This window comes from Coccinella septempunctata, chromosome 2 (genome assembly GCF_907165205.1).
Source record: "Coccinella septempunctata chromosome 2, icCocSept1.1, whole genome shotgun sequence".
In the NCBI taxonomy this organism is placed as follows: domain Eukaryota; kingdom Metazoa; phylum Arthropoda; class Insecta; order Coleoptera; family Coccinellidae; genus Coccinella; species Coccinella septempunctata.
Genome location: NC_058190.1, coordinates 787371 through 811266, shown reverse-complemented (window position 1 = coordinate 811266; position 23896 = coordinate 787371). Strand labels below are relative to the sequence as shown.

At 40.1% G+C, this 23896-nt stretch overlaps 1 protein-coding gene across 1 annotated transcript; it reads right to left on the bottom strand.

Annotated features, from left to right (window-relative positions):
* Positions 1 to 5646: 5646 nt before the first annotated feature.
* LOC123308699 lies at positions 5647 to 10958 on the bottom strand. The gene is made up of 2 exons (XM_044891468.1): positions 10825 to 10958; positions 5647 to 9159 (listed from the first exon to the last, which is right to left on the bottom strand). Exon 2 carries the CDS (start codon positions 9049 to 9051, stop codon positions 5647 to 5649), a length of 3405 nt encoding a protein of 1134 aa, XP_044747403.1. The 5' UTR covers positions 9052 to 9159; positions 10825 to 10958.
* Positions 10959 to 23896: the final 12938 nt, after the last annotated feature.

The window sequence follows — 23896 nt, the reverse complement described above, 5'->3', positions numbered from 1 at the left end:
CAAATGAGACTTTGAAACTCAATAGCAAGAAAGGAATATTTCGTACTTTTGATATTCCTATAGACGCAAAACTTCGGTGGATATATACAGGGTGATTTCTGACCAATGACCCATTGAAAGGGGACAATAGAGGACAATATGAGGAGTCAGAAGTAGACACTCAATCATATTTTATACCTACTAGTTTCTGAGATACTGGGTGTTTCCTGAAAATCATTATATTGAAACCCCGACAGTTTCGAAACTGCTGATTTTGATGATATTTGGTAACATTTCATTTTTGAGACAATCAAAAGCAGAAATCAATAAAAAAAGGACCGTACAAGATCATAAACTTTTCACGTTCTATAATAGTAGTAAAACATCCCTCTGTATATGAGTCAGAAAATTTTAATTATCAATTTCGTAGACATGAAGAAATGCTATGGATATCAATGATCAATCTGAATAGCACAAATTTTCTGTTTATAGTAGAGCCATCTGAAAAACAAAATATCTCGATTTTTTTTACAAATCTCGAAATAATCGACTGATTTCAATAATATTTAAAACTATGTTTGAGAAGCAGGTGTTAAAAAATTATTTCGATATTAAAGACTGATTTTGTGCCCTAATTTTGATGATCAGATATCAAAAACACCACTCCGTATGATTCACATTTTTATCATCAACATATTCGGAAAAGGAGAAAAAATATTTCTGAAAGAATTATTTCCCATCATTCAGAGTATCCAAATCGGTGGATAAGTGGGAGAAGTCTTAGAAGGAGGGCAGCACCATCTCCTGATTTTATCCGTTTGGATAATTTTTATAGGGTCATTAGAAAAAATTAGTCTATCCGAAAAATATCAATACTAGAGCTGAATTATTTGATGAAGTATGTGCTGATCTTCGGTATAACCCTCGAATGTTACGAAAATCAGTTTTATATGTAAAGAAAAAGCAGCTTACTGATGAAATTTCATAAATAAGTTATCATATTTCCTATGTGTTCGTTAGAAGTTCAATTCAAATATGAATTGTTCGTCTATGAATGAATTTTCCGAAACGTGTGTCTAATCAATTAAAAAAAATGTGCAATGTGAATACATTGTTGCCGAATCATTTCTTCTCGTCTTCACGAATATGTTAGTTTCGAATTCATCATTGATTTCTATAGCATTTTTTTTTGTCTTCACGAAACTGACAGAAAAAATTCTTAGCGTACAGAGTTATGTTTTGATACATGGGCGTAAAATGTTTATAATAGAGTTCTTTAGAGAATTTTGGCAAGAAAATAACAGAAAGTATGCATCTGAAAAGTGAATTCTACTGAAAGTACATATGTAACTGCAGAGAATTCACGGTGCATGAATTCACTAGTAATTATCTAGAGAATTTTCGACTGTTGTAAACGGGCTTTAAAGACAAAAATATTCAATAGTTTGGAAATTATAGAGGTTTGAATATACTGTGATGTTCAGAAAACACCAAGTATCTCAGAAATTGATGTTTGAGTGCCCATTTCTGACTCCTGATATGATCCCCTATTACCACCTGCCCGATGGCTCATTGGTCAGAAATTACCCTGAATACTCAGATACATTGGATCTTTTCGTATTTTATACAGAGAGGTTAAAAAGATTCACCTTCTTTTCCGAACTTGAGTCTTTCGATCGTACCGGAAGTGCATATCAAATGAAGTCAAAGTTCCTGAAAAGAACTGTTTTGAATTTTTTTCATAACTGATCCATGAAAAGTGATTGAAAACTTATAATTCGTTCAGATTTTTATGAAATAAATTTGGAAATTCAATGATTGGTAATTAAATCTTGTCAAGGGTCTACAACAGAGGGAAAATTTTAGACTCAAGTATATACAATAAATGAACCATTTTCGGGTAGAATACATTTCACAAATGAATTTTATTCCTGGACGTAAGACATGAAGTTTATTTTTGAAGAAAAAGAACATTTTTTACGATGAGGCCTAATTAAAATGTTAGAATAAAAAGAATTTTTTTCCGATTTATTCGAGATCTTATGTGGAAATGATATACCTACGTATATTTTTAAAGTTAGGATAACCGTCAATCCTCAGGAAAGTAGAGAGTGTTTTCATTTGAATCCTAGTCAAAATAGAATGAAATATTGTTATAAATGTTTATTCATTCGATGAAATTAACCAGAACGTTAACTTGTTGTACGCCCTTCGGGCTCGTGGGTGGAACTTTTCTCTCGTGTATGAACATTCATTTAACTTACTTGTTGTATAAAAAACTATTATATTCGACTAAATATATCGAATTATTCAATGAAATTCATTGAAACCAATCGTTATATCGTTGAGATACACTGAAAATATTAGAGTCCCCAAACTTACCATACCATAACAAAAAATTTACCAAAATTCAAGATTTCAATTGGTATGAAATATGTAATAAGATCGTGAGGACGTTCGATATCCATTATTTTATATTCAACTAAATATACGACATATCCAATATAATTCCTTGAAGCCACTCGCTTTATCGATGTCAGAGATATTATTGTCTCTACACTCTATGTTCATCATACCATAACATTAAGGTTTCCAAACTTCACGATTCACACACGTATATATGTAAATATGTAAATATATCGAGCTATCCAATAAAATATTACAGATTTTATGATTTGTATGAAATTCGTATTATCAGTTATCAAATTTTAAATATTGTATTTTATGATCAATATATGAGGGCGCTGTAGTTTTTGAATTCTAGTTTTGTATTTGCGTGAATTGTGAAGTTCGAGAATTTTTCTGTTTATGGTTATGGTTCTATTAGTTACTATCGAAGTGCCTGCACTACGATTAGTTTGATCAGTTTTGATAAAAGAGTTGAGAGTTGAGAGTTGAGTTGAGAGGAAACAGGAGGAAAACAAGTTGTAGTCCAATTTTTCTTGATGGAATTCACCAATTAATTAATGCATTGCATCATCCACTACAACGAATTTTGTAGCATATTCACGAAAAAAACTGAGTGACATAAAGAATGAAATATCAATGGAACGCTTTTCAAGATTCTTATGAAGGTTTTGTATTCTGTTAAAAGAAGTTAATTACCCAATTGGCAACTAGAAAATTTACATCTCCAAATGAAAAATTACCTGTGAAGGCGTTTTCAGAAAAATTCATTTTAATGTAATTAGTCTGTTCGACTATTGTGTCCTGCTGTTAGTTGCAAGATGACAGTGATGGACATTTCTCATACATATGGTCCGCAAGAAATACTGCCTGGTGCCTATTCCTTCACAAAAGAAATGATGAACTTTTTTTAACGCATTCTCATTAGATACCTGTCGTAGAGATTGTAGCCCCCTTCCCAAAACATGATACATTTGAATTCAAAATAATATTTGCTGTTCATGTCTTTCATCCAATATTTTTTTTGAAATTCGATTGTTATATGGCGTATTGTATAAATAATCACGTCCAATTATATCTTGTTGATGAAGTCAACAAGTACGTTTCGAGAAAATTCTACGATACACCTTTTGCTGTTCCAGTCGTATGAGTTCAATTCTTGGGAGGTTTCATTTTGAATCTCGTTCTTTATGTCACCAAATTGATGTCACGTTAGAAAAATTTGGTGAAAGTGAATGAAAAGTACAGGGTGGGCAAAATTCGATGGGATCGAATGATAGCTCCGTAACTGTAAGAGCTAGGAAAAAATGGATGGCACGTTTCCGACCTACGGCCAAAACCGCATCCCTCTATCTTTTTTTGTTTTCAAGTTATAAGTGAAAACTCATATATCGGCTCTTTGTACTGGTGTATCTATCTCGTAAAGTATCAGTGATATCGAAAAACAAATGTTACATTCTACAGACACTTTTTCATGTAGAATGTAGTGGCGTAGTCAAAGTCAAATCTTTTTTTTAAATATGAACCCTATTTTATTTCAATACATTCCAGACCTATTATATTTTCTTCTGATTCAGAATATATAACATACGTCGTGTCTCTGATTGATCTTCCAATAAAATAAGTCAAAAACTAATTCGGTCAAGTTGGCAGGCCATTTTCATTGATAATATGATAAATAATAATAAACTTTATTCTTCTATGTTGAGATTTTGAAGATCACTTTCATTCCGGATATGCTCGGGAAATGAGGAAATTATGAGATTTTCCATGGCTACATATTTACCGATTTACCTATACTAGTACTGGCATAGCCTTATTTGTGAAGGTGTTTGAAAAGGCTGTGGTACTAGTATTTAGATTATCTACTAGTTTAAAAGGTTTCGTAACATATTCAGTTGAATCCAGGTTCATAAAATTTCCTGAAAGTGATTCATTCCATATATGAAAATTTTTCATATTTTCAAATATCCGGAATGAAGGTGATCTCCAAATTCTTCTCCTATTAGTAATAATAATGAGGTTTATTCTTTGAAATCTACAAAGTTGTTACAATTTCAATATCTGAATAATAAACCTAAACCTAAGCAAATCCATTAAAGGCAGAGCCTGTGTCATTCAAAAACCTGACACAATTTGGAATAAAGTCATATTTTCAATGAAATGTCCTGCCAACTCGACCGAAATAGTTCTTGAGTTTTTTTAGTGAAAGATTAAAGACAGGACTTGTGTTATATATTCTGAATTAGAAAAATGGGACTTGAATATGTAAGAATAACACAGGGTTTATATTTGAAAAAATAACAACATCACTATATCACTGAAGTGGAGGACTGAAGAAATCTTTGACAATGCCACTGCATTCTACATGAGAAAGTGTCCGTAGAATGCAACATTTGTTTTTCGATATCACTGAAATAGAGGCACCAGTACGAAGAGTCGAAAAATTATTTTTCACTTATAACCTGAAAACAAGAAAATATAGAGGGATGGGGTTTGAGATCTTTCGAAAATTGGGGTCAGAAACGTACCATCCATTAGCCCTAGCTCCTACGGTTACAGATCTGCCATTCAATCCTATCGCATTTTGTCCACCCTATACAAGTGTACAGTGGCTTTTCCGTTAATTGAGATTAAATGAGCAGAAATAATTGCATACCACTTGAGCGATACTAATTAATTGGAAAAGCTTTAATCCTACCGTTTATATCTTTTATGAAAAAGGTTGTGGGCAGGACCCCAAACTAACCGTTTACACAAATTATGTAAAAGTTTGGGGACATGTCCTCAAACTAACCAATTCCCAGAAAAAAAGTTTGGGGTCGGACCTCAAACTTGACAAATGTCTTCAAACTGACCATTGCACAACAGAAATGGACCCCAAACTCGACGATTCATATACATATATATATATATATATATATATACATATATGCTTTCCGTGAACACAATGCTGCTGGAGCTGGATGGCTATGTTATTTCGAGTGCTCAGAAAGAGGTGATATTGGGAACAACACGCATTGTCCGACGATTTCTCCATTGCTCGTGATCCCACCTTGGAATATTGCCCGGTGGTTTCTCGTACTCCCCTGTAAAGGTGATTGGCAAAAAAAAAAAAAAAAAAAAAAAAAAAAAACATATATATATATATATATATATATATATTTTTTTTTTTTTTTCAAATTCACACAGTGTAAACTGTGGGTTGTTTCTCAGAACATGCCCGGGCGTAATGCCAAGAACATTTCTACCTTTCCTACGTCAATGGGGGTATATAACCTGTCTTATTATATTCACCGTTCCCAAGATGACAGCTTTTTGCATCCATGTAATGGTGCCTTCCGGTAGTTTCAGTTCTCGCAGATGTTTGACCGTATTTTTGTGGACTAATCCGTTCGTACTTATAATTAGAGGTTTTATGTCCACCCTGTTTAGCTTCCACATATCTCTCATCTGCCGGGACAGTGCCTCGTACTTATTGATTTTTTCGCCATACGACTTTTTCAAGTTGCAATCCAGAGGCACCGCGAAGTCCAGTATTACGACGGTATTTTCCATTTTATTCCACACCACTACATCCGGTCGATTATGTTCCACTCCTATATCTGTTATGACCGTCATATCCCAGTATAATTTAAAGTTTTCATTCTCCATTACAGTTTGTGGTGAGTATAGGTGATGTGGTGTGAAATGTGGAAGAAGTTGGAATTGAAGACCCAGCAGCTGGTGTACCACCTTGCCCATGTTATTGTGTCGGGCTAAATATTTAGTGGCCGCAATCGCCGAACAAGCCGAGGAGATGTGCTGCACCGTTTCCTCAGCAATGCTGCATAACCTGCACTTGGTATTCTCTACAGGAAGTTTCATTATGTACTTGCTATAGTTACGGGTTGGCACCACCTGGTCCTGTATAGCGAAGAGTGTTCCCTCTGTCTGCGGATAGAGGTATCCCAGTGTGAGGTAAGTATTGGATTGTGCCAGGTCCACTTCCGGCTGGTGTAGGCTAGCGTAAAACCTCCCGTGGAGAGCTTTGGCCTGCCAGCTCAGTTCTAACCTCTCTATCCGATTTTCTGTTTCAGGCTCCCCGGCTCCTTCCTCTCGGTCCAAGATGTGGATATCTCTTTGCGTGGCTACCCATCGGTGTACAGGTAAGTGCGCTCCACGAAAATATGCCCTTAGGTGTGTTTCTTCTTGCAGGCAAGCCTGTTCGATGCTGGTTAAACCTCGGCCTCCCTGTTTCCGTGGTAAGTATAGCCTTTCAGTAGCTGAGTTGGGGTGAAGCATACCGTGCTCTGTCAATGTTGTTCGAATACCTCTGTCCATTTGTTGTAGATCTGTTTTGGACCAGGTTAGCACTCCTGCAGTGTAGGTGAAGGAGGGTATGGCCCAGATATTAAGTGCTTCAATTTTGTTTTTGGCTGAGAGTTGTGTTTTAAGGATCTTCCGCACTCTTCTCATTAGCTCATTTTTCGCTCCTTCTTTGTTTTCTCTTTGTTTTATCTCATAAGTCTGCTGTATGCCCAGATATTTGTAGCTTTCCCCAAAACTCAGCTCCGCTATCTCCCTTCCATCAGATATTCTGATGTTCCCTCCTTCCACCATTTTTCCTCGCTTGACCTCAATCACGGCACACTTCTGCAGCCCGAACGACATACCAATGTCCTCACTGAATTTCCTGACGAGCTCCAGCTCGCCCTCCAATTGTTTGCGCCCTCTGGCATATAGCTTTAAATCGTCCATGTAAAATAAGTGGCTGAGTTTGGTGATGTCATTGATGGAGTAGCCATATGCAGATCTATTAAGGATCTTACTGAGAATGTTCACGGCCAGACAGAACCAACGCGAGCTTAGGCTATCCCCCTGAAAAATTCCTCTCCTTATTCTTAGCTCTTCAGTATGGTATGAGGCTGCTTTTTCTGTCATGGTGATAGTGGTTCTCCAAGATGACATAAGGGAACCAAGTAGGTCGATGATTCGCCTGTTCACCCTGTATATCTCAAGGACATGCAGCAGCCATGAGTGCGGGATCGAGTCGTAGGCTTTCTGGTAGTCAATCCAGGCCATAGAGATGTTCTTCTTTCTTGATTTTGCTTGCCCGGTGACTGCCTTATCTATTATCAGGAGCTCCTTGCTTCCTTTGCCTTTGTTCTTGCAACCATTTTGCTCCCAGGCCATGATGTTGTTCTTTTTCAAGTGAAGGCCGATTTGGTAGGATATAGTGGAAGTGAAAATTTTGTAAATAGATGGGAGGCATGTTATGGGTCTATAGTTTTCTGGCTTCGATGGATCTCCTTTCTTAGGGACCATGTACGTGATGCCCCGAGTGAAGAAATGAGGGACAGTTTGTGGGTTTTCAAGCGCCTTCTGGATGAACCGTGACAATACTTCATGGGTTGATGGCAGCGCTTTCCACCAAAAGTTATGGATCCCATCCACCCCGGGCGCTGCCCAGTTCTTCAGCCTCTTGACTGTGTCACGGATATTCTCCTCTGTAGTGCATACTGGTCCCATTTCCTGCAGATTTCTTTGTTGTTCTGCTTCCGTCTTAATCCAGGAAGCATTCTCATTGTGTGTTGCGCTCTGTGACCACACCCTAGACCAGTATTCAATCATTTTTCCGGTGGCCGGCGGATCTGTGTTCTTTTTTGGTTCTTCTTCTAGACTCCTGTAGAATTCTCTCTGGTTGTTTGCAAAGATGTTGTTTTGGCGGTATCTCAGGGTTCTCTTGTGGTATCTTCGCAGTCTATTCCCCAGTGCAGCTATCTTCTGTTTTAACTTCTCCAGATGGGTTCTCATGTTTGTGCGGTAGTTAGCATCATTTTTCTTCAGTCCAGCTCTCTTGGAGTAAACCTTCGTTTTTCTCTCAACTCTTTTGCTCGGTTTTTGTTCATGTAGGTATGCGTGTAGGACTCCTATTTCCCTTCTCAGTTCTTCTACCCTTTTTTCCAGTCTTTTCTCCCATGGAGGTTTCCTGTCTTGTTTTCTCCCTCGTTTTTCAGTTCCTGGTGTTGTCTGCTGAATGGTATTGGCAGTGACAGCCGCACAATAGACCACGAGACACAGTTCCTCCAAATCGGCTGACGCTGAGATTGTCTCCTTCAAGGCAGTATCCATAGCGTGCATCATTGCTTTCGTTTCCGGATTATTTTTTATTCTGCCGATTTTTGGCCTGGCTTCCATCGTTGTTCCTTCCCATTTAATCTTGGTTTCTCGGAAGAGCGAGAGTATTCCCTCGGTGGCTTCATCTGGTATGTTCAATTCCTGCATTTGATTATTCTCGTCGTTTTCGCTGAATCTTAGCTCTTGTGGTCTGATGGAGCTTCTTCCTTGCAGGCTTCTTCTGATAGTACGAACATTTGTGACCGGAGAGCTTCTTATTGCATCCGCCTTCATTGCTTCCAATTCGTCTGGAGCAAGCAATTTCCGCGTCTTGATATTTTTCACTTGCGCGATAAGGTGTTTTCCGGTGAATTTTTTGTCAGGGTACATCTCCACCCACCGACTAGCTAGTAGTTCAGCGTACTTTTTGGTGTTTGTTTCTCCTTGTGTTACCTTATAATAAGCATTGATGAGACCTATATTCATTTCTCTGGTCCAATGCTGCCTCACCCTTGTATGGGTTTGAGCGGGGTCCATGGAAGGGTGTTCAGCAGAACTACCAGCCATTAGACCCAAGCCGGTACCCTGGGTGTTCCTTGTTCGGGTGCTTGGCCTTGTGGTGCCAGTTCGCAGGGAAGCGCCACTTGCTCCACTTTCCTCTGCTAGGGACTGTACCAGTGGCGGCCAGTGACACTATGAGATGGTGAGGCATATCAGAAAAAAACACGAACCTCAAGGGATCACCAAAAACGGTTTGCTAAAAGCAAAGTTCGCAATATAGGATAAATGTAAATAGCTATCAGGAATTAACTATTATTTTTATTCTCTAAAAATTGGTTCGTTATATGCGACAGTTCGCTGAAAACGGAGCCGTTGTAAGCGAACACTACTGTATACAGGGTGTTTTCAAAGGTGAGGCTTTTTTTTGGAACTCATCAAATCAGTCGTTTCATCATAAATTGTCTACATAAAATATCCAAGATGGCTGAGATACAACTCCTAGAAGTTCGACGAAATTTCATTAAATTTCAAGTACGGGACTGTGGAAGATAAAACGAAACACAACATATAAACATATGGCTGGACAATGAATGGTTCAGTACCAAGTTCATTGGATTAGATGCATCAGGTCACTTTTGAGAAAATCAAAATTGGTATGACGTTCAATTCAGGATGAAAAAAAATTAGAAAATCGAGGCAGTTTCTTGAAAGTGCTATGGTAGTTATGTTGAAAAAGTGCTATGATATTTCCCCATTTCATCTCATTTTCAGGACGATTGTTGGAATGTTCGAACGAAAAGATTGTGATGCCCATTGTGGAAAAATTCGTGAATAATTTAAACCAATTTTATTGGTGAGATTTTGAGTATTCTCTGAAAAATTCTTTACCAAATTTTGGTATGAAAAGAGCAGAGATTACTTTGTATGCAACTGAACAGTGAATTGTGTATGTAACGGTAAAGAATTCACGGCGCATGAATTCTCGAGTAAATTCTCTAAAGAATTCTCGGCTGTTGCAAACGGGCTAAAGTTACTAAAAAATAATGAGAACAATTCGGCAGTCCTAAGTTTCCATTTTCATTACCACGTAAATATCGAACGAGCCATTATCCTAAACGAAAACACATAGTCGAATCAGGAGATAAGTTTTTTCTCACTGCTTTGCGATAATTCACCTAAAAAACGGTCTAAGGTGTATTAGGATCTATTTGAGTAATAATTTTCAAATTATTTTTTTCAACTTTTTCATTTTGAAAGTTTCGGATATTTTATTCTTGGTGAAACGCTTCATTTTAACCACTTCTATTCCGTTGAAAAAAAGGCCTCACCTTCGGAAACACCCTGTATACATATCTACACATAGGAAAATAATTCTTTGCCTGATAATTCTTTAAAACTTCACGTATTCTTGGTAGATCCAAGCGCTATCTCCCGCTTCCCGAACACTGCAGAATAATTGCAGTTTGCCGAGGACATGTACGAGAGCCGAGGCATGCCTCAAAATGATCATTAGAAGCAGAAGCCGCTTTCAAAGGCGTGTGGATATATTCGCGTCGCATCGATGTAGATCACGCGCTAGACAAGGAAGCGCGTAGGCATGCCTCAAACCTCTTACTTCTCAAAGAGGAAGTGGGATGAATATAGAAGAATTGTAAGATTGAGCAGGATTATTATTGAAAACAGAGTGCCGTACGATATAATGCGAAAATTCGAAAATTGGACTGAAAAGATGATGAAATGGATTAATAAAATATTCGATTAATACGTGTAATCTCCAGCATTTATTTGGTGAGGCACTGCCTCACCTGCCTCATAGGACAAGCCGCCACTGGACTGTACCAGTGTGCCTCCAGGCGCAATCCCAACACCGGAGGAGTCATCCGAGGCCTCGACTTGTCGATCGAAAGCTATATATCATTCACAGCAAACGGGCCGCTAACCCTGTTCACTGGTTGACTCAGGTACGCGGGGACGTCACTCCCCGAAGGCCGAAACCCCCCTGCGTATATATGTATATATATATATATATATATATATATATATATATATATATATATATATATATATATATATATATATATATATATATATATATATATATATATATATATATATATATATATATATATATATATATAATCACTGTAGTTATAAGAGCCTTTTAATAATATAAATTCGACGATAAGGGTCTATCGACTCTGGTTTGGGGAGTGAATGAGGTACTCTTTATTCTACGCCAAGCTTTCGCATTTCTTTAATGCTTCTTCAGGGCTTCTACAAGGACAAAATAATATATGTATATATATATATATATATATATATATATATATATATATATATATATATATATATATATATATATATATATATATATATATATATATATATATATATAGGTACAACCTCAAATCCTGTAAGTAATTATATTTTTCAAATACTATGCCTACAAATACTAACTCCTCTATGTTTTATAGTGCTTCTGAAGAAGAGATAAATAAAGTCTCGAAAGCTTAAGCTGAAGGAAAAAGAGTTTTACTTACCATTGTCGCTTTCCCAATAAATACCAAGACTCTATATATATATATATATATATATATATATATATATATATATATATATATATATATATATCTGTATAAGGACAGTCAACCATACTGTAAGCTGGCATCTGTTATAACTACAAGCCTCTCTCTGACGATAGTCAGACAGGCATTTGTATATATGAACAATCCGTTATAACAACGGTTTTCTGTAATATAATAATTACCAATAATATGTATCTGTGTGATGAGACATCGATATGTGGGCTTACAATCTGTTCTAGCAGCAACAGTCTGTTCAGCAAGGGGCCAAGGGTCCATCATCTGTTGTAAAACAGGCATCTTTTTTTGGCAACGGCCATCTGTCTATACATCCATAGACAGACATCAGTACTGGGTATAGGCAATCCGTTTTTCCAAACGGGCATCCATCCATCTATTGACGGACAGGCATCCACCAGTGTCTATTGACAGGGGGCAGTCCGTTTTTCCAAACGGTCATCCATCCGTCTATTGACGGACAGGCATCCACCAGTGTCTATTGACAGGGGGTTATCCGTTTTTACAAACGGCCTTCCATCCGTCTATTGACGAACAGGCATCCACCAGTGTCTATTGACAGGGGGTTATCCGTTTTTACAAACGGTCTTCCATCCGTCTGTTGACGGACAGGCATCCACCAGTGTCTATTGACAGGGGGTTATCCGTTTTTACAAACGGCCTTCCATCCGTCTGTTGACGGACAGGCATCCACCAGTGTCTATTGACAGGGGGTTATCCGTTTTTACAAACGGCCTTCCATCCGTCTGTTGACGGACAGGCATCCACCAGTGTCTATTGACAGGGGGTTATCCGTTTTTACAAACGGCCTTCCATCCGTCTATTGACGGACAGGCATCCACCAGTGTCTATTGACAGGGGGTTATCCGTTTTTACAAACGGCCTTCCATCCGTCTTTTGACGGACAGGCATCCACCAGTGTCTATTGACAGGGGGTTATCCGTTTTTACAAACGGCCTTCCATCCGTCTGTTGACGGACAGGCATCCACCAGTGTCTATTGACAGGGGGTTATCCGTTTTTACAAACGGCCTTCCATCCGTCTGTTGACGGACAGGCATCCACCAGTGTCTATTGACAGGGGGTTATCCGTTTTTACAAACGGCCTTCCATCCGTCTGTTGACGGACAGGCATCCACCAGTGTCTATTGACAGGGGGTTATCCGTTTTTACAAACGGCCTTCCATCCGTCTGTTGACGGACAGGCATCCACCAGTGTCTATTGACAGGGGGTTATCCGTTTTTACAAACGGCCTTCCATCCGTCTGTTGACGGACAGGCATCCACCAGTGTCTATTGACAGGGGGTTATCCGTTTTTACAAACGGCCTTCCATCCGTCTGTTGACGGACAGGCATCCACCAGTGTCTATTGACAGGGGGTTATCCGTTTTTACAAACGGCCTTCCATCCGTCTATTGACGGACAGGCATCCACCAGTGTCTATTGACAGGGGGTTATCCGTTTTTACAAACGGCCTTCCATCCGTCTTTTGACGGACAGGCATCCACCAGTGTCTATTGACAGGGGGTTATCCGTTTTTACAAACGGCCTTCCATCCGTCTGTTGACGGACAGGCATCCACCAGTGTCTATTGACAGGGGGTTATCCGTTTTTACAAACGGCCTTCCATCCGTCTGTTGACGGACAGGCATCCATCAGTGTCTATTGACAGGGGGTTATCCGTTTTTACAAACGGCCTTCCATCCGTCTGTTGACGGACAGGCATCCACCAGTGTCTATTGACAGGGGGTTATCCGTTTTTACAAACGGCCTTCCATCCGTCTTTTGACGGACAGGCATCCACCAGTGTCTATTGACAGGGGGTTATCCGTTTTTACAAACGGCCTTCCATCCGTCTGTTGACGGACAGGCATCCACCAGTGTCTATTGACAGGGGGTTATCCGTTTTTACAAACGGCCTTCCATCCGTCTGTTGACGGACAGGCATCCACCAGTGTCTATTGACAGGGGGTTATCCGTTTTTACAAACGGCCTTCCATCCGTCTATTGACGGACAGGCATCCACCAGTGTCTATTGACAGGGGGTTATCCGTTTTTACAAACGGCCTTCCATCCGTCTATTGACGGACAGGCATCCTCCAGTGTCTATTGACAGGGGGTTGTCCGTTTTTACAAACGGCCTTCCATCCGTCTATTGACGGACAGGCATCCACCAGTGTCTATTGACAGGGGGTTATCCGTTTTTACAAACGGCCTTCCATCCGTCTGTTGACGGACAGGCATCCACCAGTGTCTATTGACAGGGGGTTATCCGTTTTTACAAACGGCCTTCCATCCGTCTGTTGACGGACAGGCATCCACCAGTGTCTATTGACAGGGGGTTATCCGTTTTTACAAACGGCCTTCCATCCGTCTTTTGACGGACAGGCATCCACCAGTGTCTATTGACAGGGGGTTATCCGTTTTTACAAACGGCCTTCCATCCGTCTGTTGACGGACAGGCATCCACCAGTGTCTATTGACAGGGGGTTATCCGTTTTTACAAACGGCCTTCCATCCGTCTGTTGACGGACAGGCATCCACCAGTGTCTATTGACAGGGGGTTATCCGTTTTTACAAACGGCCTTCCATCCGTCTGTTGACGGACAGGCATCCACCAGTGTCTATTGACAGGGGGTTATCCGTTTTTACAAACGGCCTTCCATCCGTCTATTGACGGACAGGCATCCACCAGTGTCTATTGACAGGGGGTTATCCGTTTTTACAAACGGCCTTCCATCCGTCTATTGACGGACAGGCATCCTCCAGTGTCTATTGACAGGGGGTTATCCGTTTTTACAAACAGCCTTCCATCCGTCTATTGACGGACAGGCATCCATCAATGTCTATTGACAGGGGGTTATCCGTTTTTACAAACGGGCATCCATCCCGTCTGGGCTTCGGGGTCTTCTGGCTAAAACATATTTTAGTTATGATTTAAACATACCTTCTACACAAGTTATCTTTGACAACTGTTTTGTGCTTCATCTGAAAGCGTATTCGATTCGTTTGCATCATTCTTCTGCCAATAGGAACGTAACTTGTTGAATCTTCTCAATTCCATTCCAATATATGGATTCTTCGTCACCAACATGGTTCTCAATGATTTATGCAAGGATTGTAGATTATAATCTTTGAATATATAATTCCGAAGAATCGATAACTTCACTTTTGTCCTTAGTAAGGGCAAAATTTTAAACACGTGTGGTTCTTCCGACACAAAAAACAAATAATGGTGGCTCAAGGCTGAAGGAGCATCGAGGAAGCATGGGGATGCGTGCGCAGTTTTTTAGGTTTGGAAATATGACTCTATGGTCATATACTTTGAACACTGTGGTGAATTCCTTCGGAAACAAGTATACTACAATTATGATCTAGAGGACGAGACGCGCAATATAATTAATTAATAATAAGCCTCCATCAAATCTGAATCTTATTCCAACTCCTCTTACAGGCATACTCTGCATGTCAGCAATTATCGAGACAGCTATGGCGAAAATATTGAACAGTAAAGGCGCTAACACGCAGCCTTGATTTATTCCAGAGTTGGTTAAGAAATGGTCGGTTGTAGAGCCCAATACAGTATGGAGATAAAGAACATATGCAATGAATGTTTTTTAACGAGTGGGTAGTTTTTAAATCTACCCCCTCATTTTAGAATAATTCTTTTAGTTTTCATTCTTAAGTAATTTTATTTTTTCCGAGAAATATTTTCAAATTTTCAATTCAGGATTCCGACATAGTTCGGAATTGTAAACATTCCGTACCGTTTTTACTCCGTTTTCACTTCTGAAAAACGATGTCGCACCGTATAAAACATCCTGAATTGGAAGATAACCGTGTTTTTTGTTCGCCAGCACAGATAAGTCGAAATTAAGACGTCTTCATCGACGCAATATTTTACCGAATTTCGACAGTAGGGGCACATCTGATTTCCGTGGGTATAAAATCAGATGTTCCACCCCTACTGTCATTAAAGTACCCTGCTGGTGTGGATACCCAGGGGGTACCGAAGGCACTTTGGGGTGGCTCATCCTTCCCTCACTTTTCCCCCCTTCTCTTTCAGTCCACCCCTACTGTCATTAAAGTACCCTGCTGGTGTGGATACCCGGGGGGTACCGAAGGCACTTTGGGGTGGCTCATCCTTCCCTCACTTTTCCCCCCTTCTCTTTCAGTCCACCCCTACTATCATTAAAGTACCCTGCTGGTGTGGATACCCGGGGGGTACCGAAGGCACTTTGGGGTGGCTCATCCTTCCCTCACTTTTCCCCCCTTCTCTTTCAGTCCACCCCTACTGTCATTAAAGTACCCTGCTGGTGTGGATACCCGGGAGGTACCGAAGGCACTTTGGGGTGGCTCATCCTTCCCTCACTTTTCCCTCCTTCTCTTCCAGTCCACCCCTACTGTCATTAAAGTACCCTACTGGTGTGGATACCCGGGGGGTACCGAGGGCACTTTGGGGTGGCTCACCCTTCCCTCACTTTTCCCTCCTTCTCTTCCAGTCCACCCCTACTGTCATTAAAGTACCCTGCTGGTGTGGATACCCTGGGGGTACCGAAGGCACTTTGGGGTGGCTCACCCTTCCCTCACTTTTCCCTCCTTCTCTTTCAGTCCACCCCTACTGTCATCAAAGTACTCTGCTGGTGTGGATACCCGGGGGGTACCGAAGGCACTTTGGGGTGGCTCACCCTTCCCTCACTTTTCCCTCTTTCTCTTTCAGTCCACCCCTACTGTCATCAAAGTACCCTGCTGGTGTGGATACCCGGGGGTACCGAAGGCACTTTGGAGTGGCTCACCCTTCCCTCACTTTTCTCTCCTTCTCTTTCAGTCCACCCCTACTGTCATTAAAGTACCCTGCTGGTGTGGATACCCGGGGGGTACCGAAGGCACTTTGGGGTGGCTCACCCTTCCCTCACTTTCCCCTCCTTCTCTTTCAGTCCACCCCTTCTGTCATCAAAGTACTCTGCTGGTGTGGATACAGTGGGGGTACCGAAGGCACTTTGGGGTGGCTCACCCTTCCCTCACTTTTCCCTCCTTCTCTTCCAGTCCACCTCTACTGTCATTAAAGTACCCTGCTGGTGTGGATACCCGGGGGGTACCGAAGGCACTTTGGGGTGGCTCACCCTTCCCTCACTTTTCCCTTCTTCTCTTTCAGTCCACCCCTACTGTCATTAAAGTACCCTGCTGGTGTGGATACCCGGGGGGTACCGAAGGCACTTTGGGGTGGCTCACCCTTCCCTCACTTTTCCCTCCTTCTCTTTCAGTCCACCCCTACTGTCATTAAAGTACCCTGCTGGTGTGGATACACTGGGGTACCGAAGGCACTTTGGGGTGGCTCACCCTTCCCTCACTTTTCCCTCCTTCTCTTTCAGTCCACCCCTTCTGTCATCAAAGTACTCTGCTGGTGTGGATACAGTGGGGGTACCGAAGGCACTTTGGGGTGGCTCACCCTTCCCTCACTTTTCGCTCCTTCTCTTCCAGTCCACCCCTACTGTCATTAAAGTACCCTGCTGGTGTGGATACCCGGGGGGTACCGAAGGCACTTTGGGGTGGCTCACCCTTTCCTTCTTTTATCTCCTTCCCGTGTTCACCCCTACGGTTAGGGAGGCATTCTGCTGGTGTGGATACCCGGGGAGTGCCGAACGCGCCTAAGGGTGAGCCGTCGTAACTTTGTGTCGTAATTTTTCATCCCCTAACCTGGCTGAAGTCCGATATCTGTCCGTTAAATGTGCGTCTTAGGTTCTGGCTGGCGAACAAGTCCGTAAAACCCCGTATAACGTTTGAGATCGGATCCTGTTTTATTCCGTCCGTTTTGCCCTGTAAATTCACTTTTCCGCCGACCTCTTAATAATAGTACTGTTTAACGTACACGAAATTAGCTGTTAATAAACCCTTTTATTGATTAATTTCCTATTAATGCATTATTGTCATGGGTAATCGAACATAGAAGTAGTCAGCAGCTTCCCAAATTATTTCATTTTTATGTAGCATTGATTTTCGTAGTACCTAGCGGGTGAATTGAGAAGAGATGAATTGTGGAGGTTGCAGAAAAATTATGATGGTTAGGGAGTAATCAATATATCTATTATATTTACTACAACTCCAGCTTCCACCAGCTCCACACATTCTTTAACAGATATAATGGGGACTGATATCAATGTGATTTACTCAAAATGTCACAACTCGAAAATGCCCTCTGTGGAATTCTCAAATTGTTCGATCGTCCGCATAACTATCAACATTCCGATATGAGCATAGAAAATTTATAAGGTGTCAAATTTTACTAGGTATCGATAGAAAATTTTTGCAATCAAGATTTCACATTAAATTCGAAATGTGGTCGACGGAAAAACCTTGTAATCAACTCGTTTATTAATAAAAGCGATTAATGATCTCGAACATTAACTCAATCATTAATCGCTTTAATTAATAACCTTGTTGATTAAATAACTATATCTCGAGTCTTTCACTGTACGAATTTTATAATAGTGCCATTTGTGTTTCCTTGTACGCGTCGACAAATATAATTTGTGTACGTCGATTTAGACTTTCACTGGTTGTCGCTAACACCCCAGACACCGAGGAACCTTGTCTTCGGCTAGTAGCTACCAGGGTAGGTTTGCTATTCTCCCTTAAAGAATAGCTGGCGCTCGAGTACACCGAGAAAAAGCCGTTACAGTTTTTCAAATTTACATTCTTATAATCATGAATCGTAATTCAAATTTGAACAAAGGAAAATTGTTGAGGAAATCTCTGTTAATTATTAGTCATTTTTTTTCATCAATACAGTGAGGCTTACGGATTCGTAATAAAAATGGTTCAATTGGAAGGGAAAGGAGTATAGAACTAAATTTTAAGAAATTTTTTTTTATTTTCAACAGCGAAACATTCAATATCAGATCGACAACCTTGCTTTCAGTACTTTATTTCAGTTAATTTCGGAAAACTCAACGTGATGAACATCAAGAATTTCTTCTTTTGTACGTATCAACTCCTTCACATTCAATGGACAAACTGAAAATGTTGTAATATCATATACAGGGTGATTCATAACTATTGGGACATAGGCTAAGGGCAGATTGTTTGGACCAAAATATGGCGATAGGACCAAATATACCTCAATATAATATTGCTGTGGAAAAAGATAGAGGGCGTTAAAGTTGAATTTTTTATAAGGGGATAGAATAATATTTTCTGCGAAGTTCGAAAGTCCTTTATTGAAAGAATTAGAAAAGGCATAGAAGTCGGAGGAAGCCACATAGAACATTTAATTTAAGTTTATCCTTTTTATGTCACATTGTTTTTAATTATGCTTTGTCATCGAAATAAATAAATAAAATAAATAAATTGTTACTTCAAATCCACTTCCGATGCACCGAACTGTTCAATTGTGTTTTTCTTAAAAACGGATGAAAAAATATACAGTGAAATTATTAGCAAAAAACGAAAAAAAAATCAACTTTAACGCCCTTTATCTTTTTCCACAGCAATATTTTATTGAGGTATATTTGGTTCTATCGCCATATTTTGGTCCAAACAATTTTCCCTTAGCCTATGTCCCAATAGTTATGAATCACCCTGTATATGATATTACAAAATTTTCAGTTTGTCCATTGAATGTATAAAGGAGTTGATACGTACAAAAGAAGCCAACAAAATTCTTGATGTTCATCACGTTGAGTTTACCGAAAATTACTGAAATGAAGTACTGAAGGCAAGGTTGTCGATCTGATATTGAATGTTACACGCTGTTGAAAATAAAAAAAAAATTTCTTAAAATTTAGTTCTCTACTTCTTTCCCTTCAAATCGAACCATTTTTATTACGAGTCCGTAGGACTCACTGTATTTGTTCAAATTTAAATTACGATTCATGATTATAAGAATGTATATTTGAAAAACATTCATTGCATATGTTCTTTATCTCCATACTGTATTGGGCTCTACAACCGACCATTCATTCATTCGTTGCTGTATCCCGTTACCGGGAATAAATCTACAAAAAGAAGAAAAAAAAAATTCGAACAGACTTGTAACTTCTTAGTGCTAGTTGCGACTGTGTGCCCTCCTGTGACTAAAGAGACCCAACCGTGACCTACAGATCCTTCCACACTCCGGGCATGGATCTGGCTGTCGCTGTATTCTTCTCGATTCTCCATTATAACTGTGGACCAAAGACCTCCACTGTGACCTGTCTAACGCTAGTTGTTCCCAGTTATGATTAGCATTAACTGATTTTAGGGATTGATGTAGTGTATCCTTAAACCGCTTATACTGACCTTCTGGTTTCCGAGCTCCCTCTGTCAATTCACCATAAAGAGCTATTTTGGGGAGTCTTGTGTCTTGCATCCTCAGAATGTGACCGCTCCATCTGAGTCGGGCCCTCGTTACTTGAGTCTCAATTGTTGTACAACTCGCGCGCTGCAAGACTTCTGCATTCGAAACTTTGTGGAACCATCTGATGTGCATTATCTGTCTTAGATGACGTTGCTGCGTCTGTTCAAGCTGTTTAATATGTCGCCTGTAGGGAGTCCAGCTTTCGCTTCCGTAAAGAAGCGTTGGGAGGACCACTGCTCAACCGACCATTTCTTAACCAACTCTGGAATAAAACAAGGCTGTGTGTTAGCGCCTTTACTGTTCAAAATTTTCGCCATAACTGTCTCGATAATTGCTTACATGAGTATGCCTGTAAGAGGTGTTGGAATAAGATTCAGATTTGATGGAGGCCTATTATTAACCTGAAGCGCCTCAGAACAAAAACCGTACCAAGTTTATCACGGAACTTCAATATGTAGACGACTGCGCACTTATCGCTAGCAGCTCAGAGGATCTACAGATAATGTTGGACACCTATAAACTTATATACGAAGCTTTAGCCCTTAGACTCAATATCGACAAAACCAAAATCCTGGTAAGTCTGCCAGAAAGCATTCAAACAGATATCAGCCTGGAGGATGAAAACTCTTAGAACAGGTCGAGCAGTTCAAATACTTGGGAAGCTTCATAAATACTAGGGCTGACCTAGACTCGGAAATACAAAACTGTATCAATTCGGCATCACGGGCATTCTGGAAGCTGAAGGACAGAGTGTTTCAAAATCACGACCTCAATCTGAAGACCAAGACAACTGTTTACAAAGCAGTAGTCCTACCAATGCTTCTTTACGGAAGCGAAAGCTAGACGCCCTACAGGCGACATATGAAAGAGCTTGAACAAAAGCAACAACGTCATTTAAGACAAATAATGCACATCAGATAGTTCCACAAAGTTTCAAATGCAGAAGTCTTGCAGCGCGCGAGTTGTATAACGATTGAGACTCAAGTAACGGAGGGCCAGACTCAGATGGAGCGGCCACATTCTGAGGATGCAAGACAAAAGACTCCCCAAAATAGCTCTGTATGGCGAATTCACAGAGGGAGCTCGGAAACCAGGAGGCCAGTAAAAGCGGTTTAAGGATATACTGCATCAATCCCTAAAATCAGTTAATGCCAATCATAACTGGGAACAACTAGCGTTAGACAGTTCACAATGGAGGTCTTTGGTCCACAGTTATAATGGAGAATCGAGAAGAATACAGCGACAGCCAGATCCATGCCAGGAGTGTGGAAGGATCTGTAGATCAAGGTTGGGTCTCTTCAGTCACAGGAGGGCACACAGTCGCAATTAGCCCTAAAAAATTATAAGTTTGATCGCACCGATAGTTTTGTTTTTGAGTCCTTTTGTAGATTTATTCTCGGTAATACAGCAATGAATGAATGAATGTTTTGGGAACTGAGTTAAGAACAGAAACACTACGGTACTCAAAGTTTTGTACTGTTATAGTATACGCTGTTTGATTTCTTACCACGTCAATACTTCTATTTAGTTATAAGGACTTACACTGTCCTGTTAATTATACACCGGGAGTGCCCATTAGAAGTTTATGGAGTAATAATAATTCGATGTCTTCCAAATATTGTCTGAAGATATAAGTCAGTTGGATCTTCATTTCTGAAATGTTTTCAAATACCAATGACTTCCTGTTGTAACGGAAATTGCACCAAATTTAATTTTTTTTTTTTCACGACAAAGTGAATTTCAATGGACCACGGTGGTAAAGAAAAAACAAACAAACCGAAAACCTTCCATAAGTTGTATTGGGTCAAAACAGATCACACCTGAATCCAAGATCAAGGGTGCACCAAGAAAGAAATGGTTATACGTCGGCAGAACATGGCCTACCGGAGTTGTACTGCGGGAGTTCAATTTCAAAAATTTTTTTCGGAGGGGAACACCTCCCCTAAACACAATAAAGTAAAAAAGAAAGAATCCCAACTATGTTTGCTGCATCAGAATATTCAGTCAATCAATACGTCGTTTTTCAAATTACAACATGTTTTGTCCAGCCATAATGTAAACATTCTATGTCTAACCGAACACTGGCAATCCGAAGAGGAACTATCAGTATACACTCCTCCAGGTTACGTCCTGGCTTCCTTCCACTGCAGAGATAAGGGTCTACATGGTGGTTGCGCCATTTTTTTGGAAAGGGGTACGAAGTTCAATGATAGGAAAAATTTCAAGCAACTTAATGTAACTGGTTCTTTTGAATGCTGTGCAACACAAGCTATTTTTGGCTCAGAGAAATATTTGATTATTTGTGTTTATAGGCCGAATACTTTTCCTGCTAGTCGTGTTGATATTTTCTTTGAAAGTTTTACGATGATACTTGATAAATGTCAAACTGAAAATGTTAAATTTATTATTGCTGGATTCGAAAATTTTTTTCTCAATTTTGGAGACATATGACCTGGCCGTGTCCACTCTTGAACCCACTAGAATAACGCCAAATAGCGCAACTTGTGTTGATAATATTATTTCAAATATAGACGGAATTACTCATGTTATTGAGGAACACTTGGCTGACCACTCCGGCCAAAAATTTACATTTTCTCGTGGAAGCTATCTCAATATACCCTGTCGAAAGAGGAATTTTAGGCAATATGGTGGAGATAATCATCAACTATTCGAGAAGTTACTTGTTGGTGTGGGCTGGTCTGACCTATATAAAATACCGGAACACAATGTGAATGAAATGTGGGAGTTTTTTACAGAAAAGTTTGCCACCTGTTTCCAAATGGCATTTTCGATGAAATCTATTGATTTCTCCAGAAAAAAGAAAATTCGGCCCTCCCCAAAATCGGAATCTTGATGTAGTGTTTGTTATCTCCAAATACAAACCAGAACTTGAAAAAAATTATAAAATAGTGAAGCGCCTTTATGAGGCTTCTTTGACAGCCGACAAAAGGAGTTTTAATTCGTCTCTCATAGATAAGGCTGATAACAAATCTAAAACGGCGTGGAAGGTTGTTGGGGAAGTTACTAATAGGAATAAATCAGATCATAGTTCAGTACTTCCTGATGGTGATCTCAATATGCTAGCAGATCAATTCAACGACTTCTTCATTAATATGTCGAGTGCTACTTCGAGTGATACCGGACACAACATTAGGACTTGTAGTAAACCTAGAACTGCCAATTCTTTTTGTCTATTTGAAGTTCTAGAAATCGAAATCTTATCAGTTGTCAGAACGATGAAAAACAAAAAATCATTTGGGTATGAGGAAGTCCCAATGACGGTGGTAAAGAAACACATTTCATTAATAGTCAAGCCTCTTTGTTTCATGCTGAATTGTGCATTCAAGTCTGGAATCTTTCCAGATGCTTTGAAAAAGTCTATTGTCAGACCTTGCCACAAGAAAGGGAATTTGAATGATCTCTCCAATTACAGGCCGATTAGTCTTATAACATCATTTGCCAAGATTTTTGAAAAAATTCTGGTGAATCGTCTGCTGAACTTCTTCAAGAAGTTTAATGTTCTGTCCAAGAAGCAACATATGGCTTCACTCGAGGCAGAAGCACGGAGACAGCCATTTTCGAATTCATCCAAAATATAATTGTCTCCCTGGAAGGTGGTGAGTTTCCTGGTGGACTTTTTATTGATTTCTCTAAGGCCTTTGACAGTGTTAACCATCAGATCTTACTCTCTAAACTTGAGGTCTGTGGAGTCAGGGGTGTGGCACTCGATCTGTTCGAGAGCTACTTGACAAATAGAGTTCAAGTCGTGATGTTGCACGATGGGGGTGGTTGTCGTGTGTCGTCTGAGGGTACCTTGTCTAAGGGTGTACCTCAAGGTACGATGCTGGGACCCATTCTTTTCGTGGTATATATTGATGACCTACCGGAGATCTTCCGGCTGAAGAATGAAATTGCGCTAGAGCTAGCCATGAATCAGATTGATTCGAGATCCGGTCTGCATTATGAGAAACAACCC

Coding starts and splice junctions, on each gene's coding strand:
- LOC123308699 (XM_044891468.1), bottom strand. CDS start 9,051: ATGGCTGGTAGTTCTGCTGAACACCCTTCCATGGACCCCGCTCAAACC.